At 52.0% G+C, this 27925-nt stretch overlaps 3 protein-coding genes across 3 annotated transcripts; 1 reads left to right on the top strand and 2 right to left on the bottom strand.

The window, feature by feature from the left end:
- Positions 1-541: 541 nt before the first annotated feature.
- On the bottom strand, positions 542-5883 carry MOGAT3 (monoacylglycerol O-acyltransferase 3). Its single transcript, XM_006889805.1, has 9 exons — positions 5866-5883; positions 5576-5779; positions 3374-3548; positions 2976-3083; positions 2829-2899; positions 2428-2632; positions 2014-2188; positions 792-994; positions 542-696 (listed from the first exon to the last, which is right to left on the bottom strand). The coding sequence occupies exons 1-9, from the start codon at positions 5881-5883 to the stop codon at positions 542-544; spliced, it is 1314 nt and encodes a 437-aa protein (XP_006889867.1).
- A 5215-nt stretch (positions 5884-11098) lies between these two features.
- On the bottom strand, positions 11099-18270 carry PLOD3 (procollagen-lysine, 2-oxoglutarate 5-dioxygenase 3). Its single transcript, XM_006889710.1, has 19 exons — positions 18150-18270; positions 17770-17861; positions 17504-17640; positions 17244-17407; positions 16990-17102; positions 16753-16816; positions 16258-16355; positions 15970-16071; positions 15710-15835; positions 15411-15532; positions 15007-15111; positions 14760-14885; positions 14162-14303; positions 13954-14067; positions 13707-13775; positions 12932-13036; positions 12291-12437; positions 11901-12026; positions 11099-11566 (listed from the first exon to the last, which is right to left on the bottom strand). The coding sequence occupies exons 1-19, from the start codon at positions 18268-18270 to the stop codon at positions 11411-11413; spliced, it is 2229 nt and encodes a 742-aa protein (XP_006889772.1). The 3' UTR covers positions 11099-11410.
- An 862-nt stretch (positions 18271-19132) lies between these two features.
- On the top strand, positions 19133-27441 carry ZNHIT1 (zinc finger, HIT-type containing 1). The gene is made up of 5 exons (XM_006889709.1): positions 19133-19188; positions 26404-26574; positions 26953-27032; positions 27157-27326; positions 27420-27441. The coding sequence occupies exons 1-5, from the start codon at positions 19167-19169 to the stop codon at positions 27439-27441; spliced, it is 465 nt and encodes a 154-aa protein (XP_006889771.1). The 5' UTR covers positions 19133-19166.
- The last annotated feature ends 484 nt before the right edge of the window (positions 27442-27925 follow it).

Below are 27925 nucleotides of genomic sequence, written 5' to 3'. Positions count from 1 at the left end.
ACCAAAGAAACCTCTGCTCACCTCATCTGGCCTTGGAAATATAGAGGAGGGGGTCACAAGGGCAAGTCCTCTGGAAACTTTTCTCCCATCATGTTGGGGACCCCATGTCCAAGTTCAACTTCTGCTCACAGTTATCTCTCCACCGTAACTTCCCTGTCCACCTAAATCTTGCTCACCCTTCAAAGTTTACTCCCCCATCTGGTGATCTTCCTTCCCACTCTGTCCAAGGGTCCTATTACTCTTAGCAAGCAGATGCCTTTATTACAGGAGAAGGGACCAGGCAGAGAAAGGAGGGCTTGCTTCTCCACAGTTGCACAAGAGTGAAGTCTCTCTGGGAGGAGAATCTAGCACCTGGCTTCCCAAGTCAAGACAGCAACTTGGAAGGAGGATAGATTATACCTGAGCTGCTTTGCTTGGAATAGGGGACACGCCAGATCTGAGTAATGCACCCAACTCTCTGCAGGTGTGGTGAAAGCGAGCAAGCTTTTATTCTGGGGGCGGTATCCATGCACTGGGTAGGAGAGAGAAGGCCAGGCCGGGGCTAAGAGAAGATGAGGTGAGAAGAGGCAGGAACACCGTAGTTTTCCTTGTGCTCCTCAAACAGTTCCTCCAGAGCCTTCATGTAGAGCATATGGTAATAGTCAACTTGTTCCACAGTTGGGGAGCAACACTGGGGCACGTGGATAGGGCGGCCCACTGCAGGACGAGGGAGACAGAGGGTAAGGGACAGGCCTCTGTCATTCAAACGGCCTCTGGCAGCCTGGCTCCCCCCGCCAGCCCCCTAGACTCACCCACACTGGTGATGGGCACAGCATAGGGCAGCAGCCCCCAGGAGTTAGGCGAGAAGAACCCTCGGCCTGAGAAGATGCAAGGAGAAAAGTTCAACAGCTTCTTGAAGGCCACCTGTGCCAGGTACTGCCACGAGTCAGTAGCAAAAGTCTTGCAATGGAAGACATCATTCTCCCCAAAGGAGTAGACAGGTACCAGGGAGGCCCTGGGAAAGGGGACAAGAGAGAAAGGTGGGTGGTCAGGCTAACGGAGCCTCAAGATGGACTCACAGGCTGTGTGACCCTCAGTCCTCGCCTCCAACTGCCTCAGGGCCTTTAGAGCTAATCAAAGCTACAGATTATCCGAGAGGCTGGGCTTTATGAGGAGAAGTGTGGCATCAGGATTGGTGGAAGATCTATTAACAATCTGCGTTATGCAGATGACACAACCCTGCTTGCTGAAACTGAGGAGGACCTGAAGCGCTTGCTGCAGAGGATCTAGGACTGCAGCCTTCAGTATGGATTGAGGCTCAATATCAAGAAGACAAAGATTCTCACCACTGGACCAACTGGCAGCATCAGGATGGATGGTGAAGAGATTGAGATTGTTAACAACTTTAGTCTGCTTGGCTCCACATTGGCACCAGTAGCCAGGAAATTAAAAGACGTATCTATCTCCAGGGTACTGAAGAGCAACGGTGTCACTCTGGAGACTAAGGTGCATTTGATACAGGCTATGGTCTTTGCAATCACTTGTTATGCATCAGAGAGTTGGACAGTAACTAGGGAGGATAGAAGGAGAATTGATGCCTTTGAGCTGTGGTGCTGGAGAAGAGTATTGAATATACAATGGACTGCCAAGAAAACAAACAGATTCATCCTGGAGAGGGTTAACCCTGGCTGCTCCTTGGAGGCAAGGATTCTGAGGCTCCATCTAACATACTTTGGACATGTTGTAAGGAGGGACCAGTCCTTGGAAAGGGACATTATGCTTGGTAGGGAGAAGGAACAGCGCAGGAGGGGAAGACCCTCTATGAGGTGGATTGATTCAGTGACTGGGGTAATTGGGATGGATGTGCCAGAGGCGGTATGATTGGCACAGGACAGAGCAGGGTTTAGGGCTGTTGTACACAGGGTCGCTATGAGTCGCCAGCCACTCGATGGCGCATAACAACAACAACAGCCAGAGCTGGCTGAGGAGGGCTCCAGGCACCGAGGTGCAGTCGGCTTTGCTGGGAGCACTCACCCGTGGGAAAGCGCCAGACGTACGAAGCCTTTGCGGTTCTTGAGGGTCAGCTTGTGCTCTCCGGGCTTCACATACAGGCACTCCTGGGCACCACCAACCGTGATTAAGACGGCCTGGCCCTTCTTCTGCTGGTTCAGGATAAAGTCAATGCTGCTGCGACTGACAGGGCATATTCCTGCAGGGGCAGGAAGGAAAGGCACAGTCACCACCAGCTCCCTGGCTGCTGAGCCCCCTGGCTCTCGCTGGCTAGGAGAGGTGAGCCCCACATCCACTGGCTTCCACCCTCATCCCACGCAGAAGTCAGCATTCATGCGCGCTGGCCCAGATAAACACTGACATGCACTGAAAGCCAAGGCTCAGGCTCCAACCCTGAGGGAGAGGTGAGGGTGGTCCTCTGACCAGCGAGAAGCTCACCCAAGAACATGATGTATTCACGGTAGAAGGCCATCCGAAAGAGCCCTGCCAGCACCAACATGGAGATCCGAAGCCCAGGGAAGCACTGGGAGATGCCAGTGCTCTCAGTGGCAAAGTTGCAGTAGGACCCGAAGCACATGATTCCATGGGGGTGTGACCCCAAGATGTAGTTCCTGTCAGGGGGCAGCTCTGCCGTTTTCACCAGCTTGGGAGTGAGGGTTGGGCATGGGGTGGGGAAGAAAGGCTCATCAGGCGGTGGACTTCAGAGCTGAGAGAGTCCTGGGAGGGGATGGCGGGAAGGGGAACCCACACTGAACCTCCCTGCAACCCCACCCGATAGCCTGCACGGAGGCAGCCCAGGCGCTGGCTCCAGAATAAGGGGTGAGGGGGCGCCCTGTCACCTTGATAGGAAAATAATCCCGTAGGTGTTTCCAAATTCCAATGTTCCTGAACCACTCAGAACGTCTTCCACCTGCAACAAGAGTTTCAGATGGGCGAGCCCCGGAAGACACCCTCCGTTCTCCCCGGGGCCCCTGTCCCACACTCACCTCGGGTGGGCGTGTCCCAGTCTGTGTAGAGCCAGATGAAGTAGAGGACAGACAGTGGCCAGAGGCAGGTGAAGAGAAGATAGATGAGGAGAATGGAGGAGAACATGCCTGACAGGAGAAAAAGAAGTCACTTTTTGTAAAGCTCAGTCACTGCGTCTGACTTTCCTGGATTGAATTGGTAAACTGGGTCGCTCTCCTTTGCTTTGCCCCCAGGAGCTTAGGCTGGGGTGGGGGACGCATCGCTCTCCCTCCAGCTGGGGGGGGGCGCATCATTCCCCCTCCAGCCCGAGCCCCCCACTTCTTTCCCCTCCTCTCAGCGAGAGGGCGCATCATTCCCCCTCCAGCCGAGCTCCCTACTCCTCCCCGGTCCTCTCACCCAGAAAGAGGAAAATGCACACTTGGTAGAAGGCGGCCAAGGCCTCTAACCACCACTTCTTCTGAGTCTTTGGGGTTGGTGAAGGCAGAGGGGCCGCAGAATCCTCCATTCCAGCAGCTCCGCTTGGCTGGCGGGGTTCCAGGCCCCAGAGGGCGGACAGCCAGGAGTTCGAAGCCTGTGTGGGACAGTTTTCTCCGCTGGGGATTTGGCGGGGGTCTCAGCTAGGCTTCTGAGAGCGCAGGTGGGCGGGTGAGCGGCATGGAGGTCCAGGATCCGTGCAGCCGTCCTGCTGTCGTCACGGTCTCCTTGCTGGACTGATCTTTGAACGTCCTATATCAGTGATTCTCAGTTGCAGCCACTGGGCGGGGCTGGGGGATGAGGCCTGTGCTAGAAGGGGCGGCCCGGGAGTGCTAGAGGATTCGCGGGCGGAGGTGGCGAGGCTGGCCACCGTGCGCCCCACAGCCCCTGCCCCCTGGACAGCTTGACCTCTGCTGTGACTTGGAATCCAGGTCGATCTAGATGTGGAGCGCCTCCACTTTCCCACGTCCTGTGCGCACACACATCCAACCGCCTACACATACAGGCGCGCGTACACACTCTCCACCTTCCATCCCATTCACTCTCTGACCTAGACCTGTGACAGGCACACAATAGGGGCGCCTAAGTGGCGCGACGTGTGCAATGTGCTCGTGGCAGAATTGCCTGGGCCTGGCTGGGTGTCAGCTGCTGCACGGGGATGGTGGGTGGCCCTTGCTTCAGGCAGGATGAGAGGCAGGAGCTGACGGTCACTCCCAGCAGAAGTCAAGACCAGCTGCGGAGCACAGGGTGCAGACGGAACAGACCTCACCCACCATGTGGAGCAGCAGCGAGCCCGGCTCAGGTTAGCCAGCCTGGGTCAGGGATCCTCTGAAAGCTGGCACTGGGAGGAGCTCCAGGGGCTGAGTCTGAGCTCCTGTGCCGCAGGACTTCCTCACCCCACATTTCAGTCCCAATGCCCAGCCTGGTACCCCAGGGCTTCCTCACCCGTGTTCCAATCTGAGTGCCCACCCCGTGCCCCGGGGCTTCCTCACCTGTGTTCCAGTGCCAACAGGATGAAAACACACTTTGATTCTGAATCCACAACCTCTGTGCTGTAACTTTTGTCTCCTGTACATCCAGGGTTCCCACCTCATTTGACTCTTGAGGACCCTAACTTAACCACTCCCAGGCCTGGACACTGGATAGGAGGTGCTTTCCTTGTCCAAGGAGAAGGGGGGCAGAATATGGGAAACTTGATTCCCAGGTCTTCCTGGTGTTGTTGTTGTTAGGTGCCATCGAGTTGCTTGCGACTCATAGCGATCCTATGTACAAGAGGCCTAAGCCCTGTTCTATCTTGTGCCAACCTTATTGTCTCTGACACACCTACCTCCATTACCCCAATGATTGAATCAAACCATCTCAAGGGTCTTCCTCTCCTGCGCTGTCCCTCCACTCTCCCAAGCATGGTATCCCTCTCCAAGGAGCAGTCCCTCCTTGTAACATGTCCAAAGTAGGTCAGACAAAGCTTCAGAATCCTTGCCTCCAAGGAGCAGCCTGGTTTTACCCTCCCTAGGATGAACCTATGAACCTGGAGAAAGGATGAAAGTCACGCACAGAAGCGTCGAGGACTTTCGTTCATAGGGTCGCTATAAGTCACCTACGATTCAACGGCACTTAACAACAACAACAGGACGAACCTGTTTGTTCTCCAGCTGTCCATGGTATATTCAGTACTCTTCTCCAGCACCACAGCTCAAAGGTATCCATTCTCTATCATCCTTACTCACTGTCCAGCTTTCTGACGCATAGCAAACAATTGCAAAAACTATGGACTGTGTCAGGCTCACCTCAGTCTTCAGACTCACGTTATTGCTATTCAGTGCTCTGGAGAGTTCCCTGACAGCCCACTTGCCTAAGGCAATTTGTCTCTTCATTTCCTGGCTGCTGGTACCAAGAGTGTTGATTGTGGAGCCAAGCAAATAAATGAAAACTGTTAACAATCTCAATCTCTTCACCATCCATCCATAATGAAGCTGCCAATTGGCCCAGTGGCGAGAATCTTTGTTTTCTTGATGTTGAGCTTCAATGAGGAAGTGGTTATCAAGAAGCAAGGGGGGCAGGATCCCCACCAGGGAGGAAGGCCTAGGCAACAGGCAGGGGATGGGCGTCCTGAGAGTCGTACACACCCCTCCTGATCACCACTCACCATAAGATGTGGTCTTGGAAGACCAGGAGGTGGATAGAACAGAGCGTCATGAAGACAAGTGTGAGAGGTCAGGGAAGCGGTGAGAGGGAAGATGCAGGTCTCAGGGCAGAAGTCCTCAAGGGGGAAGGATGACCAGGCGCCCGTGGGGGTGGAAACTGAAGTGGTAGTTGCACCAGGCACCCGACTCCGCAGTGTGCTGATGAGCTAGCGGACACAGGCAGGGCCAGACTAAAGCACGGGAGGGTCCTACATACGGACACTCTGTGGTGCCCCCTCCTCTGTTTACTCACATTGTTGCTAGGCGCCATCAAGTCACCTATGACTCAGAGCAGCCCTATGAACAGCAGATATGAACTTTGCTTGCCCCGTCTTGTGCCATTCAATATCCTCGAGCCCATTGCCTTCTGTCTTGTTGAGGGTCTCCCTCTCTTGCGTTGACCCTCCACCTTTCCAAACAGGCTTTTTCCAAGGACTCCCCGCCACCCAACACCATTCTCAAAGGATCTGAGATGAAATTGCCCTGTCCTTGCCTCTAAGGAGCACCCTGGTTGCACTTTCTCCAACACAGATTTATTCTTTCGGCAGTCCGTGGACTAGTCAGTATTCTTCTCCAATACCACAACCCAAAGGCATTGATTCTGCCATCTTTATTCATTGTCAGACTTCCAGTTGCATCAGCTGTAATTGCAAAGACTGTGGCTTGGATCAGGTGCACCTTAGTTTTGAAACAGCATCGTTGCTTCTGAGCACCTTCGAGAGGCCCTTGATGGTAAATTTTCCCATTGCAACATGTCCTTTATTTTTCCTCCTTTTCTCTTTTCCCTTTACCTTTTTTCCCTCTTGACTGCTGGTGCAAAAGGTATTATTGATTGTAGATCCAAACAAGAGGAAATCATTGGCAATTTTAATCTTTTCTCTACTCACAGATTAGAATGGGATGTGTTAATGTTTTATATTGTAACATCTTTTTAAATTCAATTACATTGTTTCAGTCAATAATATATAACAATATTAATTGTACTATTAGCAATAGAATGAGATGGACTAGAGTAATAACATTTTTAGCTTCTGTTTTTGACAGCTGGTATTCTGTTGCTGCCCTGAGCATATGCTTACTTTGCTTATGGGCTAATCTATCTCTGGACAGGGAGTAGGCTGTTATTGATCAGTGAGCCTATTCTGAAGTCTCTTGAAACCCTTGCCCAGGTGCCGTTGTCAAGATAGGGAAGTAGAGGGGAGCCCTGGTGGCCTACTGACAAGAAGCTGTGCTGAAATCCCAAAGACACACGGTTCGAATCCACCAGATGCTCTGCAGAGGAGGGGCAATCTCCTCCTGTGCCAGTTGGATCTGATTCAACAGTACATCCCCGGCCCCCTTCCAAAAAAATACAGGGAAGTAGAGTTGGACAGTGATTTAAGGAGGATAGAAGGAGAATTGATGCCTTTGAGCTGTGGGACTGAAGAAGAGTATTGAGGGTACCGTGGACTGCTAGGAAAATAAACAGATTCGTCCTGGAAAGGGTCAATCCAGGAAGCTCCTTGGAGGCAGGGATTCTGAGGCTCCATCTAACATACTTTGGACATGTTGTGAGGAGAGACCGGTCCTTGGAGAGGGACATGATGCTTGGTAGGGTGGAGGGACAGCGCAGGAGGGGAAGGCCCTCTATGAGGTGGATTGATTCAGTGACTGGGATAATTGGGATGGGAGTGTCAGAGACAGTGTGATTGGCACAGGACAGAGCAGAGTTCAGGGCTGTTGTACATAGGGTCGCTATGAGTCGCAAGCGACTCGCCGGCACATAACAACAATAACAACAACAGTAAGGAACATGTCTCCAGACTCAGACCCCGGCGGAATAGTGGTCCCTGGTTCACAAGTGTCTCTGCCTCTATAGACAGACCAGCTGGAACAGCGTCTTATCTCTCCAGACAGACTTGCTAGGATCCAGGCAGGGTCTGCAAGTGCTAAGATGACCACAGTCAGAGCGCATCTGGGCTGGGGCTGCCTAGTGGCAAGAAGCTACGCTGTAATTCTGAAGACACGTGGTTCAAATCCACCAGATCTTCTGGAGAAGGAGGGATAATCTCCTCCTGTGCCAGTCGAATCTGACTCGATGGTATACAACAAGGAAAAAAAAAGACCCAAGCATTTGAACCTGAGGACATTTCCCTGTTTCTTTCTCGGTCGAGACTTTCTGGCCCATCTGCTTCCACAGACTTCCTCATATACCAGCTGGATCCCTGCACTGCCTCTCTCCACTGATGGGAAAGCAGACAGAGTAACATGCTGACGGGCTGTACAACTTCACCAAGTCCTGAGAAAGGAGGCAGAGCCCATAGGAGGCCCTGGCTGAAGAGGAAGGAGGCAGCTTGCATGCTGTGAGGGAGGGACAGGAGCATCCACAGTTGCCCCCACCATCTGCCACAACACCTTGGTCTTGACCCATTGCACCTCATTGCCCACTCACCCTTGTGAGTCCCAGAGAGGGTTATTCACTATATGAGATCACAAGGTGTCATGAAAAGAACCTTTCTCTGTGGTCTCTCAGAGGAGGTGGGCTGGCAGCCAGCCCCCTGGGGTGTTGTCCACTATGAATGTCTGGACTCCTTGCTGGGATGAGAACAGCCCAGACACCTGCGTCACTGGATGTGTTCCCGAGAGTCAAAGGACTGCTGTTGTTATGTGTTGTCGGGTGGGAACTGCCTTATAGCTGACCCTCAGGGTTTCAGAGGCAGGAAGTCACAGGAGGGGAGACTTCCTGTCCTCCTGGAGAGTGGTTGGTGGATTCAAACCACGTGGCTTTGAATTAGCAGCACACCTCCTCCTTACACTGGCCAGCCAACAGAGCTCCCTGGCGGGACTGCAGAAGGGTTTATTCTCTAAGAAGCGGTTTAGGCCTCGTAGGAGGAGAACCGAAGAAAGGAAAGTTTTGTGGAAAAGGCTTAGGACTGGTGGGGTGCACTGCCACCACTGTTCTCTGTCTCAGACACTGAACAGAGGTCTGTGGGGGCCAGCATCTTCCCCAGACCTGAGACTGTCACACACACTGCCATCAGGGGCCTCACCATAAACTCTCCTTACACAAAATGTTTTCCCTTCATCAGCTCATCATGGTTATTCTCTGACTACTGTGTTGCTTCACACATAAAAATATAACAAGAGGACAAGAGACAAGTATCCTTGTCATCAGAGCAGCCCTGTGATTACAACTGTTTTAAGAAATGTGAAAGGGAGTCCTTTGAACAGAGAGCTAGCAATGGTAAACAGCGAAGATTAGGACACATGGCGATGTCAGCCAGAAATCAATGCAGATCTCAAAACCTCAGAAGGGAAAACCTTAAAGGCTGAAAATAGGAAAGTAGAAACACCAGCCCGTAAGTAATGTCAACTATAAAGCAAATGGAGGGAAACAAGATGTAGTGACAGAACTTCCAAATGAGACAATAACACAACTGAATGAACTGTTTTTACACTTGTTTGTCATTGTTTTGTGGTTGAGTCAGAACCAACCCATAGATGACCGTCTAGTGGGTTTTCAGAGGCAGCAAACAGGAGAAAATTGCTCATTTTTCTCCCACAGAGCAGGTGGTGGATTCGAACAGTGTGCCTTTGGAATTGTAGCGAAGCTTCTTACCACTAGGCCACCAGAGCAACACTTGAGGACATGAAAATCAATTACAATCTAACTTCAAAGAACATGAATAAATCTTCTAACTAAAATAAAAAGAAAAATGATACTTAGTAAACACAAAAGCAAAAACAACAAAGAAAATCTTGTTAACAAAATGAACTCACCATAGAAAAAGATAAGAAATCATCACCACCACAGAACACATAAAAGAAATGACAACAGTCAATTTATACTTATTTTTATTTGCACTGAATATAAATGTATTACATTCATCTGTCAAGAGAAAGTGTCAGAATGGATAAGAAAAGAAGATCAAAGCCTGCATGAGACTCATCTTAGACACAAGGAGGAAGTATGTAAAAAATCAAAGGGCTTTTTATTGGCCAAGGTGCAACTAATGGTCTAAATAATGAAGAATGAAGAAAATCAAAGATACTTAGAAACAATCTGTCCAAATACTGCGTAACACCACTGTTGTAAAGCAGGACTGACATGGGAGGTTGAGAGACCAGGAAAAGAGGGGAGAGATAATGAACACTGCATTGGAATAGATAAAAGAGCTGTTTAAAAGGAATTATATGTATGACAAGAGTCCCGAATAAGAGGTGCATTGAAAAGTGGACTAGGGGAGGGAAAGGGAGAAAATCATGCAACAATGAATGAATATTTTTCTTAAAAAAAGTAAACTGGTGGAGGAGGAAGAGAGAGGAAAATGTGCACAGTGAATAAACGAAAATCCATCTTTAAAGTCACAATTAATATAAAAATTCATTGGGAAAAAAGAAGAAATGATTTGTCCAAAAGATTAATGGAGACATAACCTCACCAGGAAAACCTGATGTGCCTGGTCCCACTGCTGGTGACTTGAAAAGGAATTACAGTAAAGGGGCCTGGTCAAAGGGGGAGAAGAGTGAGGAACCAAACTCCAAACTAGAAAAATGGCCTGGTTTGCTGATCTGAGAGAAACTGGTGGAATCCCTGTGAGTCTGGGACTAAATTCACCTTTGTGGTTCAACTTTTAGCTAAACAGCACCCAGGTTTGTGATGTAAACAATAACAAGAGGATGTACTCATTCCTAAGAACCGTCAACTGTAAGTTTAAAAGGGCAGCGTTTGCCCAGAGGTAAAGATCAGAACGTAGGAAAGGATAGGAGGGTGAGAGGAAACAGGAATCACAAGGAGGACGCAGGAAGAGTGCTGCCACCATGTAGTGACTGTAAAATTAGTGTCTTGAACAAAACGTGAATAGCATCTAACAACAATCATCAATCCAAATTCTAGATCTATGCCAAAAGAGTTAAAAATATTCAAATACATACTTGTACACCAATGTTCACATTCAGAACAGCTACAAAGAGCCAAATAGTGCAGGATTTTCACTTATGTGAAGTTTCTGGAACAAGCACATTCATAGGAACAGAAAGTAGTTTAGTTTCCAGGGCTAGGGGAGGGGAAAATGAATTATTGTCCAATGGGTATAAAGTATGTGCTTGGGATGATGAAAAAGTTCTGGAAATAGGTACTACACAGTATAGGTACTATACTGATGCCTCTGAATTTAAATATGTATTTCCATCTTTTACACAAGGAAAAAGTGAGATGAAATGATTGGTGAGTCATGGAGAAGAGTTTGGGAGCAGGGCCTGGGGCCGGGGTTTCTGGGAACTGACAAGGGAGTCCTTTTCATTCTGGCCCTTCTGGGATTTTCCCAGCTCACATGACGCAGAGGAGAGAGAAAACGACGTGACAGCAGGTTCCCTTGTGGGTCTCGCGTTCTGCTCCTCCCCTTTCTTCTCTGCTCGTTCTTTGTGGAGTAGATGGGGTCTCCCCTCTACTCTGCGGGCAGGAAGAGATACAAGGTCCATAGGTTTAGTGAAGAAAAGCGCTGGACTCAAGAGTTACAAATCCTCCTTTATTGGTAGAGGAAGGAGGCTGAGAAAATGTAATAATTTATCAAACTGGGGACCCTCAGAAGCCCTCTCCTAAGACCTGTTGGGAGTTGAAGAGAGGGAATGGGGGATCCAGGAGCTTCCTGAGAGGGCCGCATGTTGGGGAACGAAGTGACACATTCAGTTCCAGGCACACAGAACGTACACACAAGAAGTGAGGAGACAGACAGAGCCCCCCTCTCCAAGGACGGGGGCCACACCCAGGCCCCTCAAGAAGGCACAGTGGTGGGAAGGTTTGGCAGAGTGGTTGAATGTCAGGGGTCGACAAAGGACACCATGATGTAGCGTGTGCCCTGAGTGGTGGGCAGCCCCTCGTGGTAATGGGTGAGGCGGCCGGGGTGCAGGAGACCCCAGCCCTTCCGTGGAGATGAGATCACACAGTCATAGCGCAGAAAGCGGCAGCCGCCTCCCTGCAGGAGAAGGAAACAGAAGGGGAGAGTAAACGGACATGGTGACTGAGGCATTGGAAGTGCATGGGCGTCTGGGCCAGGGGGTGGAGTGATGAGAGGCTGACCAGAGGGCCAAGGGCAAGAAGAGACCGGGGGGGGGGCCCTCGGGGGATGGCAGAGGCTGGTAGGGGGGAGGCCTGGGAGGGATGGCAGGCAGCCAAGCAGAAGGGAATCAGGAGTTGATTCTGGCCCCGTAGTAACTGAGAAAGGTGAACAGGTCAGGCAAGAGGCTGGGAGGGGAGTTGGGGAGTGTGCGTAGGCTCTCCCCTGACGTGCGAGTGGGGCAGGGGCTAACCTCATAATCCAGACCCTTGTGGTTGAGAGCAACATTGAGGGTGAAGGTGGAGGAGTCGTGGTGCGGCCGCAGGGAAGGCTGCTCATCTGGCCGGTAGCGAACCACGAAGTTCATCACTGCCCGGGTCTGTGGGGACAGGAAAGAGGAGGCTGAGTGGCTGTGAGGTGCAGGGAGCTTCCCGCCTCTGTCTAGAGACAGCGCAGGCCCCCCAGGCCCTTGCCCTGCAGAGGTCTCACTGTGATGGTGCCAGAGCTGAGCCCTGCTAAGCCCTCCGTTTCACCGGCAGTGTCCCTCCCAGGGCTCCTTCCTGCAATCTCTCCTTCTTAGGCCATGGAAGGACCGAAGGGGCTTCCAGCCTGGTGTGGAAGGACGAAGGGGGCCATGACCCACCTTGGTGTGGTAGCCAGGGAATAAGGTCTCTGTCATTGGCCCCACGTACGTCCTCAGCAACTGCAGCCACTGGTCCTCATAGCCCACCTGCTTCATGTGGATGTCCACTGTGGGCACGTTCTCGTAGCCTCCGGCCAGCCTGGAATCCTGTGGGCAGTGGGCACTGAGTGACCCCCACATCCTCTGGGCTGGGCTCCCTCAGGGCAGCTCTAGGTTTCTCCTTCCTCTCACTCCAGGCCCTAAAACTTATGCTTAGGAACAGTCTCCTCAACTACCTCTCGGCCTGACTCACTTCTGGTGGCGCTCTAAGTCACCACTTCTTTTTGGCTCCCTCAGCCTGGGCCCAGGGCCCCCTTGCGGCTCCCACTGCCTCCGAGTTGGTGCTGCTGCTACTGTTTCATCTCCCCCACCCACATGGCACATCCTGGAAGGGCAGGACCCAGCCTGCACTAATGCCCATTATGCCTGCACTGTCTCGTTCAGGACCAGGGCATGTCCAAAGAACACGTGCTGAGTGGATGGAGGGATGGTGGGTGGACGGTACACCCCATGGGGTCCTTCTGCTTGGCACTCCTTTATGCTTCTACTCTCCAGATCCCCCCAGTGTCTCCTCCAGGGGCTACCCCATGCTGCCCCCTCACCTCATGTCGGCCTCCTGACCACTGGCCATAGTGTTCCATCTCTTCCACCAGCTCGTCACACATCTGGTCTGAGAGCAGTGGGAACCAGTACACATCTGGGCATGGCTGTGAACAGGGCAACGGGGCTGGGGTGATGTCCGAAGCGGGGAAGGGGTCAGACAGCAAACGGAGGCGAGGCAGCGAGGAAGCTGGAAGAGGACAGAAGCTGGGGGGCAGAGGGAGACTGTGCTTGGGAATGGGCGAGGGCTGGGGGAGGGGAGTTGGAGAGGCGGTAGTGGAGAACCAGGAAGTGCTGAGAAGGGTCAGGCAAAGCACAAGTGGATAGGCAAGAGGGGTCTGGGACCGCTGAGTCTAGAGCAGTGGTTTAAAGACTTCTGTACAACAGCACATTTCTTTCTTTCTTTCTTTTTTTTAAAATCTATTTTATTTCATTATTTTTTGTGTGTACCGTCAAATCAGATCTGACTGGTACAGGAGGAGATTGTTCCTCCTTCTCCAGCAGAGCATCTGGTGGATTTGAACCATGCACCTCTGAGACTGTAGTTGCAGTTTCTTTCCACTAGGCCACCAGAGCTCGCCCATTTCTTTCTTTAAAAACCCAATTTTATCCAAACTACCATCATGTCCAAAAAGATTTAAAAAAGGAGCTACTGTGATGAACGTGGAGGAGGGAGTATGGTGGAGCACGGGCTGAAGTCTTAGTTGCTCTGTCTTCATCTTCCCAGAGCAGAAAACCTGGGGTATCAGGGTGTAAGGGGTCTGGAGAGGGCCTCACCTGCTCAACTATTCCTTCCCCTTCAAGGGCCCGGGTGTAGTTCTCATGAATATACTGTTCCTTCCAGTCCTAGGGAGAGGTTTAGGGTGTCAGGAGTTCACCTTAGTACCCTGTGTGATCTCTGTACCCCACCCCAGAAGCCCTGCCTGACCAGCCCCTCCCTGGCAGCATCAGGCCCTGCACAGGGGGTGCTCCTCGGTTGCGGGATGGCCCCTACTGAGGGCTGGGCACGCGCACCCCGACTCACCACAGGATTGTCAAAGATCTGCCAGAGGTCGGGGTGCAGGTGATCTATGTCGTACCGGGAAGTGGCCAGCAGCCGACCAAACTCGTGCCGATTGCTGAGGTGCAGGAAGATGGCCTGGAATGGGGTGAGGGGGTGGTGAAGGAGACCCTCGATGGCAGCGTCCCAGCATCAGGCCCCGGCTCTGCACTCCAGGCCCCGTCCCGCTCACCTTGTCCCGCAGGCTCTTACAGAAGGCCATGTCCGGGTCAGTGTCGCTGCTGGCGAACACCTCCCTCTGGGTCAGCTCTGTCCGCAGGGTCTCTCCACGGATCAAATATGCCTGGGAGATGTAGGGCACATTCCACACGCCCCTGGAGGGGCCCACACGATGGTCAGAACAGTCAGAGGAACCCTTACTCTGTGACTGGTCCATCCCAGCACCCCTTCTCCTGGGTCACCCTACTCCTTGAGCCCTACTGCTTCCTCTGTCAAGCACGGCTGATCGCAATCATCTCTTCTCCCAATCAACCCAGTGGGTCCCCACTGCCCCAGCACTGCACCTCTAACTGTTAACAAGGCAGGAGACTGAAGAGGAGGTTTTACACAGGCCTGGGCCGAGGTGGGGGTGTGCTGGGGTCTACACAGGCCTAGGTGGAGATGGGGACCTTTCTGGGGTCTGCACAGGCCTGAGCAGAGATGGGAACCATGCTGGGGTCTACACAGGCCTGGGCCGAGGTGGGGGCGTGCTGGGGTCTACACAGGTCAGGGCGGAGATGGGGACAGAGCTGGGTTCTACACAGGCCTGGGATGAGGGGGTGCTGACTCACACTCGCTTGCGCTGCACCAGCTCCACGTAGTCCTCAGAGCGGGCATAGTACTCGTCAGGGCTGAGGGCGCCCCAGAAGTTGGACCACAGCTTCCCGTGGCGGGAAAGCATGGGAGCGATCACCTTCCTATGGACAAAGCTGAGGTGAAGGCGAGGCAGAGTGGGGAGGCCAAAGGGCGCCTCAGGCCAGCTGCAGGGGGATTCCCTGAGGACCAGCTGGGGGCCCCTGGCTGAGCCGGACAAGTCACCTGTTCTCCTCAACGAGGATGCGCAGGGTCTGTGGGTTGGTGAGGACAGCATCTGCATCCAGGCTGAAGTAGAAGTCACACTCAGGGTCTTGTCGACAGTGGTCCCTAGAGGCGAGAGAACCACAGATGATCTAAAAACGGGGGGCAAGTGGGGAAGCCCTCCTTACACACTTTTTGATTGTAAGAAGAAGGTGGGCTGAAACCTGGCAAAAAAGACCAGAGGCAAAAGAGAATGGGGGCACAGGGGATGCCAGTGCCTTTCTCTCGGGGGCCTCTAGTGCACACCTGTCTGTGAGCTATAGGGAAGGGCAGGAGGGTGGAGGCTGGATGGAGGGTGGCACTAGCACCAGGTGGAGGAATGGTGACTGGGGCTGTGGAGTGGACAGAGGAAGGTGAGTACTCACATGGCCATGTCTCTGGCCTCGCCTGGGGTCAGGGCCTCCTCAGGCCCCACCAGCTTCACGGCCAGGAAATGGTCCTGGAGCTGTGGCCAGGAGTCTGCAATGTGGGGCTCGTGGTACACCTCCTGGATAAGAGATGGGGCACTGAGTGGCAGAAGAGATGGGGCGCTGGGGGTGAAAGGAGAGGTGTAGGAAGGCGTCTGTCAAGGAGGCAGGCTCCCCTTGGGTGGAGGGGTTCTGCTTAGGGCTGGGGAAGGGTCCCTTGGAGGAAGCACAGGGAGGGGCCTGTTAGGGGGTCTCACGTTGTTGTGCAGGAAAAGGGTGACCCTGTCAGGGGGATAGTCCAGGAGCAGCAGCCGCTGCAGGAAGCGGGGCAGGAACGGGGTGGGCTGCTCCACAAACACGGCTAGTAGCACCCGGGGGGGAGGCTGGAACACACAACACACCAGGGTCAGGCGAGGCCCAGCACCATGCTCCCCGCTCGCCCAGGTGGGAGGCACCTGGGGGTCTGGGTCCACGCCCTCCACTGCATCCCTGCTTCGATGCTGTCACCCCTCCTTACCTGCCCCCCCGGGAGTGACCTCTGGTCCAGGTCACAGAACCCACAGCCTCCCTCTGGAGTCCAGCCATTGGGGACATAGTTTCCCAGGTAATTCAGCTGGAGCTGTTGGGGAGATGTTAGGAATGGCTGAGGAGGGAGAGGAGTCCAGGAGTGGGGATGAGGGAGGTCAGGCAGACAGGCAGGAGAATGAGAGGCATGCCTCATATCCTTCCCAGATGCCCTGCTGAGGGTTGAGGGCAGAGGGCCGGATGGGGACGGGGCTTCTGAGGGCACAAGCCACCGGGGTACCTTCGTGGGACCATTGCCATGGATGACGACAGGGAGTGTGTCATAGGCCACGTTTCGGATACGCACACGATTCCGATCAAACTTTAAAACTACCTCATCTGTGGAAGAGAGATCAGGTGTCGGATCCCTCTGTCCCCCCATTCTTTGCCAAGCAACATCTTCTCCATTTCTTTACAGCAGAAAGAGGATCCTGAGCCAAAGAGCCTCTGCAATGTGGCCCCTTCACTCCCTATCACCTCGGGGAGCTCCCCTACTTACTACCCTGCAACCTTGAGCAAGTTACAAACCCACAGAGCCAGTCTCTCCTCTTCACAGCCGGATAGGGCAGTAAGTATTCAGATGCCAGTTGTGACAACATCTCATGAAGTTAACATAAAGATGAGTTGTAGACCCCCCCCCCATTTACACTGGGAGTGCCTCCCAAATACAGGAGCCCCAGCTGCAGAAGCTGTTCTCATTGCCCACCCCTGACTTCTGACCACCTTTCCTCCTCACCTAGAGCTCCATTGAGGTTCTGAAAGATCCGGGACTTGTGATCCAGGCTAAGGCTGAGTTTCTCCTGGGTGGGATGAGAGAGGAGAGTTAACTAGAGGAGAGGGAAGCAGTGGAAGCATCTTTTCCTATTCATTTCTCTTTTCAATGTCCCCAAACTCCCCACATCTTTTTCCATTCAGCCTGAGGCCTCTCATCCTCGCCTGAGTGGCAAACCACCATCCACTCTGCCCTCCCTACCCTCAGGCCTGGGTCCAGGTAGAGCTGAGTGTAGAACAGCTGGTCGTCGCTATCATCCTTGTACTTCCACTGGCGGACGATTTGGTGGATGGTGGGGGCAAAGCCGATGAATCCTGAAGGAAGGGGAGGCGTTGACCCTAAGGCTGCCAGGGTCCCATAGGTCAGTCCCCACTCCTTCTCCAGTCCTCAAGTATCTGGAACGCTCCATGTCCCACCTTTCTGGGCCCCTCCCTCTCAGGCACTCTGCCACTCACCACCAGAGTTGAGGAAGCGCTTGCCCGTGCCCACCTCAGGGTACTGCTCGGCTAGTGCCCACTCGGGCCAGCAGAAGCTCTCTGCAGAGAAGAGCAGGCGACTGCCAGTCTGCATGAACTTCTTCAGCAGCTCTGAGGGGCTGCCAGCCAGAATCACATCGTAGCTGGAACCAGGAAGAGGAGGAGGAGCAGCTGGACCAGCGGGAAGGCGGCCTTGGAACCCTCTCCCCATCACCCTCTCGGCGCCCAGCTCCCTTTACCTGTCCACAAACATGATGACCATATCCTCCCGGTCTGCGTACTTCTCCATTTCCTTCTTTAACCATCGCACCTTCTGTCCACCACCCACTGTTCTGGCCACATCACCTCCTCGCCACTCCTGGCCCAGGCCCAGGGTCTGTGAAGATGACCCATCGTGTCAGCGTGGCTCGGTTGGCTAAGGGGGTACTACTCCTGGGTTCACTGTTAGGGTCACGTATTCCCCTCCGCCCACTCCCCAGGGGCTAGGGAACCGGCCTGTCCTCACCCGCACAGTATAGTTGAAGAACTCTGCTGACCGCAGGAAGCGCCGGTATCCCTCCGTCTGGGCAGTGGCCACGGTGATCACTAGCAGCTTGTCTGCCACCAGCAGAATTGGCACTCAAGACCCACGACCCCAGCTTCATGTCCTCCCTGCCCACGCTTCTACTAGCTCTCCCCGCTGACCAGACTGCTGCGCCCTCTTCCCTATCCCCTCCAAACTTTCCCCAGCCAGTTAAAATCTGATCCCAGTGCAAGCAGGGTAGGACCGACGCCCAGGAGGAATCTGGTCAGTTCGCGTGGGAACTGGGGCCACCTCAGGATGAGAGTGGGCAGTGGCCAGCAGACACGTCCGCCCAACGTCCACTCTCCTGGCCAGGCCCTCACCTGGGTTGACGCGGTCGGCCCCCCGGGGGCGATCGGAGGCCGAGGCCGCAGGGGGCGGCGGCAGCAGCAGCAGCAACAGTAGCAGCAGGAGGAGGCAGAGTCGCGGGCCCGAGGAGACCATGGCGGGGTGCGGGGACAGGGGCACACAGGGCCACGCGGGGCTGCGCTACGTGCTGGAATCCCGACCCAGCCACGGAGAGGGTACTCTGGGAAAGGGAGAGGGGCCCGGGCAGCCTGGTGGCCCCGGAGCGAGGCGGAGCAAGGCTGCAGCTCCGCCCTGGAAAAAAGGCGTAACCGGAGGCTACAGAAACCTCTAGACGCCCGCACTCCAGACAAGGAGAGGATTATGCCTGGGCGCGGGCGCGCGGGCGGCGGGAGCGCGCAGGACGAGGCCCCAGGGCCCAGCGCTGTGTCGGAGCCGGCGGGCTCAACCCCGCTTGACAGATGAGGAAACAGGAGCCCCGGGAGGGGAAGTCATCACCCGCGGAGGGTCCGGCGGGAGGCGGGCCTATGCAAGCGCGGCGGCGCCGTAGAGCCGGGCAGCGGGGCCGGCCCGGGAGGGAGGGGGTCGAGGGGTCTTCAGCGAGACGGTGGCCCGAGGGAGCAGGAGGATGAGTGAGATTTCTCAAGAGGGTCACTCGACACCTCTCGGATGTCCCATCCAGACCGCCCCATGGTCTTTGGAAGCCCTGCCCACCACCCCCTCTCCCCAGGGAGGGACTTCAGCGCCTCCTTTTGTGATGACGGCACCAACTGAAAGAGCGAAGAAAGAAAGATCACCAGCGCCAACTCTTTAAAATAAGCCATTTCAGAGATTCCACTAGTTCTACTGTTGTCACTGCGAGGCCGGAAGTAGTCTTGCCCCTAGGAAATATGGCTGAAGGCGTCCTTGTCTCCATGACAACATCACGTCGTGACGCCGAGTCTCGGTCACGCCACCGGAAGTGGAGCTTCCGCCCCTGACGCGGATCCCTTAGCGCATGCGCAGCAGGTTCCTCCAGCAGCTGGGTGGTGGAAATGGTGGAGAAGAAAACATCAGGTAGGTGGTCACGCTGCGGTTCGCCCCTTCTTCTTCCAAATCAGAATTTCTTTTAGCGTTTTCTCAGCTGGTTATTCATCCCGTCTCTTCCCAGGCCTTGGATCTGCCGTCGGGATAGTCAAGCTGTGCTTTCTATTTTGTTGCTACCTGGTCCTAGTATGGTGCTGGGGCTGGGAAGAGGAACACGATTTCTCTGTGCCAGGACATAGCTTTCTAGATCTACTAGTAAAGATCTGCTGCTGCTGTTTAGGATGATCTGTGGGAGGGAATCCTCGGACCTGATTGCTGGCAGGAGTGGCGGTGGCCCCCCAACCCAGCATCAAGGAAGGATTGGCAGGAAAGAAAACACTTGAATTCAACATTTGACATTATTCTTGGTGAATGTCGATACAGCCGTTTAGATTCTCATTCAGCAATCTCGACGCAAATCGTCCAGACATTGGTTCTTAAATGATGCGTGAATGAACGTTCTCATTAACGGACACCTCCCGGTTTACTGCGTCTCACCTTGTGCCTTGCAGATATATTTTACAGATTGAAGATTTGTGGCAACCCTCCTGCGCCCAAATCTGTCCTTGACCTTTACCCAACAGTATGTGCTCACTTTTTGTCTCTGTCACATTTTGGTGGTTTCCACAATGCTTTTGCAGACTCGAAAGCACGATGTAAACATAGCTTCATCTACACTGGGAAATCAGGATAAGTCGTGGGACACACTTTGTTATGATACTTTATTTGTGTCTGTAACCGAGGCTACATTATGTCCGAGGTATGTGTGTATTTTCATTCTGGCTGTTCGGTTTCTATGAAACTATTTCTCCTGGCTCCTAACTTTTCACCTTTGTTTAAAAATATTGACTGTATACTCATATGTTGTTGTTTTGTGCTGTCAAGTCGCTTGCAACTCATAGCGACCTTATGTAAATTAGTCCTGAAACCTGTTCTATCCTGTGCTGGACTTAACCTTTATTGTCGCTAACACATCTACTCCCATTACCCCAGTCACTGAATGAATCCATCTTATTGAGGGTCATCTTCTCCTGCGCTGTCCCTCCACCCTTCCAAGCATGATGTCCCTCTCCAAGGACTGGTCCCTCCTTGGGCAAAATGCCCAAAGTATGTCAGATGAAGTCTCGGAATCCTTTGCTCCAAGGAGCAACCTGGTTTAACCCTTCTAGGATGAACCTGTTTTTTTCTCCTGGCAGTCCATGGTATACTCAACGCTCCTCTTTAGCCCCACAGCTCAAAGACATCAGTTCTTTTTTGTTGTTGTTGTTGTGTGCTGTCAAATCTGATACACTGGCACAGAAGAAGATTGCCCCTCCTTCTCCAGCATATAGTGGATTCGAACCGCATGCCTCTGGGATTGCAGTGTATCAATTTTCTTTCTATCATCCCTAGTCATTGTCCAGCTCTCTGATGCATAGCAAGCAATTGCAAAGACCATGACCTGGATCAGGTGCATCTTAGTCTCCAGACTGATGTTGTTGCTCTTCAGTACTCTGGAGATGTCCGTGACCGCAGACTTTCCCAGTGTAATCCATCTTTTGATTTCCTGGCTGCTGGTACCAAAAGTGTTGATTGTGGAGCCAAGCAAACTAAAACTGATAACAGTGTCAGTCTCTTCACCATCTATCATAATGCTGCTAATCGGCCCAGTGGTGAGAATCATATAGGTGATTATTTAAAGGATTAGAGTATTTACAGCTGAAAGTATTTTGTAAACTAATCTATCATTAGCTGTCAGTGACATCCCGGCTTAGTTTAATTCAAGATTTGAAGAACAAAATCTTGAAGAACAAAAAAGTTCAAAATCATAAAGATGTATTTAAAATTGGCAAAAAAAAAAAGTTCAAAATCAGGAAAGGAGTGTGTTAGGGATGCGGGACAGATTATTCAAGAGGCTGGTCTTTATGAGGAGGAACGTGGCATCAGAATTGGAGGAAGACTCATCAACAGATTTATGCAGATACACAACCTTGCTCACTGAAACTGAGGAGGACCTGCAGCTTCTGCAACAGAAAGTCAAGAACTGCAATCTTCAATATGGATTGAAGCTGAACATCAGGAAAACAAAGGTTCTTACCACGGGCCAATTGGCAGCAGAATGATAGACAGGGAAGAGATTAAGATTGTTAACAGCTTTAGCTTGCTTGGCTCCACAATCAACACTCTTGGAACCAGCAGTTAGGAAGTTAAAAAAGTAATTAGATTAGAAAAGTCTGCTGTCAGGGACCTCTCCATAGTGCTGATGTGCAACGATATCAGTCTAGAGACTAAGGTGTGCCTGATCTAGGCCATGGCCTTTGCGATTACTTACTGTGCATCAGAGAGCTGGACAATGACTAATGATAGAAAAATAATGGATGCCTTTGAGTTGTGGTGCTGGAGAAGAGTATTGAACATACTGTGGACTGCCAAGAGAACACACCGGTCCTGGAGAAGGTGAAATCAAGTTGCTCTCTGGAGGAAAGGATTTTGAAGCTCTGTCTCACATACTTTGGGATTGTGTCCAGGAGGGACCAGTCCTTGGAGAAGGACATCATGCTTGGAAGGTTGAAGGGACAGCACAGGGGAGGAAGACCCTGGATGACATGGATTGACACTGTTTTGGGGGCTATAGGGGCAGGTGTGTCAGTGACATTGCAGTTGTCTCAGCATAGGGCAGGGTTCAGAGCTGTTGTACACAGGATACTCGACAGCACAGAACAACAGCAACAGTCTTGAGGGGTCTTAAACAGTACAGTAAATCTGTTCTTGTGAGTAATTTGAAGGTTCCACATTTTTCTCTTTGTTTTATCAGGATCCATCTATTGTGGTCCTGATTAGAATGGTCAGTAGTGGTCGTTGGGCACTTCTCGTGTCAGGTGCGGGTTATGTTGTGTGTAGACTGTATTATAGACAGGTGTCTGTTTTGAGTGTCTGGTTTTCTTTCCCTCCCTTCCACACAACCCCAACCCCACACAGACAAGTGGACGGCAGTAGTTATATCTTAGGTGGCCACTGGCACACTTACAACCTCAGACTTTACTTATCACATTAGGACTTAGACAAACATAATTTTGTTGTTGTTTGGTGCTGTTGAGTCGGATCTGACTGGCACAGAAGGGGACTGCCCATCCTTCTCCAGCAGAGTATCTGGTAGATTCGAACCGCGCATCTTTGAGATTGTGGCACAGCTTCTTATCACTTGGCCACCAAAGCTCTCTGCAAACTGAATTTTTATTTTATTTATTTTTTATTTTATTGTGGAAAAACATGTATGGGGATACAAAGGGGTGAGGGTTGGGAGCAGAAGAGTGAGGATGGGGAGGGATGACGTCACAGGGCTGCAGAATTTGATGGGTGGGGGGAGTAGGCGAAGGAAATGAGGAATCGCCAGTGGGGACCAGAAGAGACAGGAAACTTAATTTTATAAACTATATTATGCCAGGTGACCAAGATGTTCCATGAGATTCTGGTCCTGATCCTTCAAACTCAATAAACCCATCCTGGCTGGGTATTTGATTATGGCTAAGAAATATCCAGAACTCTGTTGTATATGTGGCTTATTATAAATATATGGGCCTTAAGTAAAAAAAAAATCCATATATACCCACTTTTGTCAATTCCTATGCATAGTGATTCTATAGGCCAGAGTGGGACAGCACCAGAGAGTTTCCAGTGCTGGACTGTTTTACTGATGGAACTGATGGCCACGTCTTTCTCTGGAGGAGTGCTTGGTGGATTTGACCCACTGATCTTTTGGTTAGCACTTACGCACCTTAACCACCACACTACGAGGAGTTCTTGGTGACATAGGACTTAGAGTTCTATGACATACAATTTTGAAACGGCAGCACCAACCAAAAAATACTGTATGTGGGTGGATACAAACATACGTGCATTTACCTTTGTCAATATGTACACTTCCCACGCATTCAGTGTTATCTTTCCCTCTATCTCACTCCGTCCCTCATCTCTGGTAACTACTAATGAATATTTCTTTCTGTATATTTACCTGTTTGTGTCATCTCATAAAATAAAAGCAGGTAGAATATTTGGATTTTGTGATTGGCCTGTTTCCCTCAACCTAATGCCCTCCAGGTTCATCCTGTTCTAAAATGTTTGAAGGACTTGTTTTTTTCCTTATCACTGAGCAGTGTTTCATTGTTTGTATGTACACATCTTGTTTATCCATTCATCTCTTGGTGGGCACTTGAGGGTTTTCCATCTTTTTGCTGTTGTCAATAGTGTTGAGATGAACACAGGTGTGCAAGTGTTTGTGCCACCCCCCACTTACCATCTTGAAAGTTAAGTTGTGGCTTTGCTCAATAGAGGCGCTTGGGGAAATGAGACTCTTGGAAATGAGAACTGAATATGCAAAGGCAGAGAAACAAGAAAAACCAACTTAGGAAACGACATTTGCCGTCCAGAGCTTGTAGAGGAACAACAAGGAAGCTTAGGGGGCTGGAGAAAGGCTACATTGGAGATTTCTGTGGTGGCCTAGCAGTAAGAAGCTGCACCGCAATCACAAAGGCATGCAGTTCGAATCCACCAGATACTCTTCAGGAGAAAGATGAGTTGTTTCCGACTCAGTGGCAAACAACAGCAACAACATTGAGTCAAGAACAGCTCACAACACCCCTGTGAAGACAAGATCTGAGTCTTGTGTCATCCTCACAATGTCCATCATGCGTGAGTTCATTGTTAAAGTGTAAAGACACTGTATAAACTGCCGAAAGAGCTTGACCTCTATGGAGAGGACAGTCAGTAGCCACCAAGGCTTCAGATGGAAGTGACTGAAGCAAATGTCTCTTTGAGACACAGCAGTTTTGGCTTCAGCCTTGAAGATAGACTGCAAGGATTTGAGCAGCATTGTCCTGTGGAAACTTCTAGGTTGATGGAAATGTTGTTAGTCTGCTCTGTTTAATATTACAGCCGCTAGGCAACATGGGTATTGAGGACTTGAAATTGTGACTCTCATCAGACTAAGAGTGGAACCTTACATTTAATGTCATTTGAATCTAAATGACTACATGTGACTGTTTTATTGGACTGCACAGATCTCGAGGCTGTGAGCTGGTAGTTAAGTCATGCAGATAAGAAGAGGTGAAGGTCTGAACACTGCTGGCCAGGTTGATTTTTCCAGTCCAATTACTGAGTCGTCAACATCCCTGCCATGAAATTGAAACTCCTTTAGATACTTTTTAATGGCCTGTTGCGGGTACTTTATATACCAGCCATACTGAACTTCTTTCAGTTCATGGAAGCACTTGGGTCTCTCATCAAAGCCTGACATGACCCCCACTTCTCCCCAGGCTAACTTCATCAGATGGGCTTCCGCTCAAACTTACCTTCCTCTGGGAAGTCTTTCCTGACCATGCCAGGATCGGGAGAGGGGTTCCTGTCACGTGCTGTGTATATATGTGTATATCTCACTTTGAACTTCTTCTCGAACATATCCTCTGCTGCCCTGTGCTTGTTTGTTGAATCATTTCTCTTCCCCCACTAGACCATAAAGCCCTTGTATTCCCAGAACATAGCTCATTACCTGGTAGGGGAGGCAGTTCATGGCTGGGCAGTTCTGGCTTTGAATTCTGCCCCGGCCGCTTACTTAACTCTGTGAACTCTGGGCAGGTTTCTTAACCTTTGAACCTGAAGAAACTGGGGATATGATAGTGATACAGATCTCAGAGAGTAGATGGGAGGATTAAATGATTGAATTGATTCTGAGGGCTTAGTATAATGCCTGGCACGTAAAGTGGTAGCTGCTAACACTGCTGCTGTCCTGATTACAGGCACGTAGTAAATATTTAATGAATATAGAGAAATGATGCTTAGTGTTATTGGAACCTGATGAACAACGAATATGGTTATGGGGGAAAAAAGTAAAAGGACTTGGGGGTTTCTGGCTTAGATGTCTGTGGAGATGGTGCTGTTCACAGGATCTAGACTGAGAAGCAGACTTGATGGCTATATTTTTGAGTCACCTTGTTGGTGGGCTCAGCCTGAAACCAGTTTTACAGCCCGTTCTAGAACAAAGGAAAAGGTTCTGTATCAAGAGAATCCACGTTAGAGACTTTGTGTGTGGATGATAGAGCCCTGTGTTTCCACTAGAAATTCCAGGAGGAATGTATAGATTGAGACGGACCAGCAGAAAAGCTTTTCCTTCGAGGCAGGGGAGGCCAGCCAACATGGGAGATGGAGAAGTCTTGCCAGAGAGAGGGGAGAATGATAAATCATGTTACGGAAGCAAAGGGTGAATATGTTTGGACTGGGAGGCGCCAGCAAAGTCACATTCAAGGGAATGGAAAGTTTGAGAAACGGACAAAGCCGATTGGGATCATGGCCATCAAATGGTGACTGCAGGTCACCCAGGTTTGAGTGCAGTGGATCCCACTGAGTGGTCAGGGGCAGGTTGGATTGCTGGACTTGAGAAGTGTGGGGGTGAGGAGATGAAACATGGGGCAGCATTGGTTCAAGAAGTGTGGGTGCAGAGCTGGGTAGCGGTGGTTGGGTGTGTCATGTCAGAACTGACCCATAGCTGACCCTCCAGCGGGTTTTCAGAGACAGTAAATGTCATGGGAGGAGACTGCCCATCTTTCTCCTGGTAGAGTCGGGTGGATGTGTGAAAGTTTAGCAGGTCATCAGACTGAAGGGAAGTACCAGTTGAAGAAGAAGGTTGAAGATGTGAGAGGAGAGAGACGGGCTCTGGAGGTTGAAGGTTGTTGAGTGGTGGGGCCCGAGGGCTGTGTCCACCTGGAGTGGGGAGGAGATGGGCACTCGGGCAGTTCTGCTCCAGGGAGGGCTGAGAGATGGGCATCTGTACGTGTGGGCAGGAAATGAAACTGCTGAGTGCAGAGGCCACAGTTCTTTAAGGGTGTGGTGGAACCCAGGCGCTTGGAGTGAGTAGTGGCTTCCACCAGCACCTTGTGATTTCTGCACTGAGGAGTCTTGTGGAAGCCTTTAGGTGGCTCCCTCTGAGACTGGGCCACAGAGCTACAGTCCTGAGTGGCTGAAATAACCGGGAAAGAAGTGGAGCCAGAGGGAGAAGAAATAGGCCCAAAGGGCTTGGTGACCAGGATGAGCTCAGAGGACAGTGGCTCCCTGCCTCTGACGTCCTGCCCAGCGCCTGGCCTGCCCAGGTGTCTCTTCTCCCAGGTGTCTTCTCTGTGTGCCGCCCCACCCCCGCTCTGTGAGCTTGACCCCTGGTTCCTCCCCTGCCCCCTCCAGTTCGCTCCCAGGACCCCGGACAGCGGCGGGTGCTGGACAGGGCAGCCCGGCAGCGCCGCATCAACAGGCAGCTCGAAGCTTTAGAGAATGACAACTTCCAGGACGACCCCCACGCGGGACTCCCCCAGCTCGGCAAGAGGCTGCCGCAGTTTGATGATGATGCCGACACTGGTGAGGCTGGTGGGGAGAGGAAGGAAGGACCACCGAACCGGGAGATAAGGCTGAAAGGAAGCGGGAAAGGTCAAGGCCAGGATTGTGGGAAGAGCATTATGCTCTGGGCTCTGCCTCCTTTCCTGTCATGTACCTAGAATAGATGGAGGTGACCAGCTTTGAGGTCCTTCCTGGCTCCATCCAGAAGCTGTGGTTTTGGGGATTATGAAAACAGCTTGGCTGGGATTTGAGAAGTTTGGGGGTGGGGGGCGGGTAAAGGAGAAAGGATGGTGGAGAGAGGCAGACTTAGAACCCAGGACGAGTGTGTGTCAGAGCAATGGGACAGAAGAGTGATGTCATTTGGGACATGTTAAACAGCTGATTGCTCTTGACCACTAGGAAAGAAAAAGAAGAAAACTCGAGGTGATCATTTTAAACTTCGCTTCCGAAAAAACTTTCAGGCCCTGTTGGAGGAGCAGGTGAGAGAAGAGCTGCCCTGGGGGGAGGACCCCATGGGGAACGAACGGGCCTGGGGCTCTGTGGACCCCACGGATATACAGGTGGGTGGAGTACTCATGGAGCCTGCCCCCCTTGCCTCTGCAGAACCTGAGTGTGGCCGAGGGCCCCAACTACCTGACAGCCTGTGCAGGACCCCCATCCCGCCCCCAGCGCCCCTTCTGTGCTGTTTGTGGCTTCCCCTCCCCATACACCTGCGTCAGCTGTGGTGCCCGGTACTGCACGGTGCGCTGTCTGGGAACCCACCAGGAGACCAGGTGAGCTTGGAGCCTTGTTGGGTTCCCCCCACCCCTCCCAGCCCTCCGCCCAGCAGACCTCTTCATGTCCTGAGCTGCTGCTTCTCTCTGCAGGTGTCTGAAGTGGACTGTCTAAGCCTGGATCCCCGGCCAGGAAGGCCCTTCACCCCGGGCTTCACCCCTTGCTCAGCTGGGGCATTGGGAAAAGGAAGGAGCCTCCCCTGGACCAAGGGAGGAGTCACCATTCATCAGCAGAACTTGCATCTCACTGACTGGGGGGATCAGCCTCGTTCCCTGTGGTGGGGAGGCGGCCTCGGCCCTCAGTTGCTTTAGTAGTAAAAGGTGTGTGAGGAGAGGGGCCTGCCGGTTTGCTCGGTGGTACTTGGGGGCAAGGGTGATGAGTCACCTGGCTCACCCCTTCACGGCTCTTGGCTTCCTCCCTGTCTTCCTCCACTGCCTGTCCCTGTCATCTGCCCCGTGTCCTACACCTGCAGAGATTTTGTCCCGTCCTGCCACTGCCATGTCTCTCCCTTTCTTGGCTGCTGCTTCATGTCCTTTTTTTAGGAGTGAGGGTAGTTAACTCATTTTGGTTTTGGTTTTAGTTCCTGTGAGGAGGATCT

The sequence above is a fragment of the Elephantulus edwardii genome, unplaced genomic scaffold (assembly GCF_000299155.1).
Source record: "Elephantulus edwardii isolate Elephantulus edwardi_28Jun2011 unplaced genomic scaffold, EleEdw1.0 scaffold00080, whole genome shotgun sequence".
NCBI lineage: Eukaryota > Metazoa > Chordata > Mammalia > Macroscelidea > Macroscelididae > Elephantulus > Elephantulus edwardii.
This window is presented reverse-complemented; position numbering and strand designations above follow the sequence as displayed.

What these genes read in the sequence shown, in the direction of transcription:
- ZNHIT1 (XM_006889709.1), top strand. Translation starts at nt 19,167, where the DNA reads ATGGTGGAGAAGAAAACATCAG. An exon ending in GGTGGAGAAGAAAACATCAG is followed by an intron (nt 19,189 to 26,403) that starts GTAGGTGGTCAC and finishes TGCCCCCTCCAG; the next exon opens with TTCGCTCCCAGGACCCCGGA. An exon ending in TGATGATGATGCCGACACTG is followed by an intron (nt 26,575 to 26,952) that starts GTGAGGCTGGTG and finishes CTTGACCACTAG; the next exon opens with GAAAGAAAAAGAAGAAAACT.
- PLOD3 (XM_006889710.1), bottom strand. Translation starts at nt 18,270, where the DNA reads ATGGTCTCCTCGGGCCCGCGACTCTGCCTCCTCCTGCTGCTACTGTTG. An exon ending in GCGCTTCCTCAACTCTGGTG is followed by an intron (nt 17,103 to 17,243) that starts GTGAGTGGCAGA and finishes CCCTTCCTTCAG; the next exon opens with GATTCATCGGCTTTGCCCCC. An exon ending in GTAAGAGCCTGCGGGACAAG is followed by an intron (nt 14,068 to 14,161) that starts GTGAGCGGGACG and finishes ACCCCATTCCAG; the next exon opens with GCCATCTTCCTGCACCTCAG.
- MOGAT3 (XM_006889805.1), bottom strand. An exon ending in CCTTGGCCGCCTTCTACCAA is followed by an intron (nt 3,084 to 3,373) that starts GTGTGCATTTTC and finishes TTCTCCTGTCAG; the next exon opens with GCATGTTCTCCTCCATTCTC. An exon ending in GGGATTATTTTCCTATCAAG is followed by an intron (nt 2,633 to 2,828) that starts GTGACAGGGCGC and finishes CTCACTCCCAAG; the next exon opens with CTGGTGAAAACGGCAGAGCT.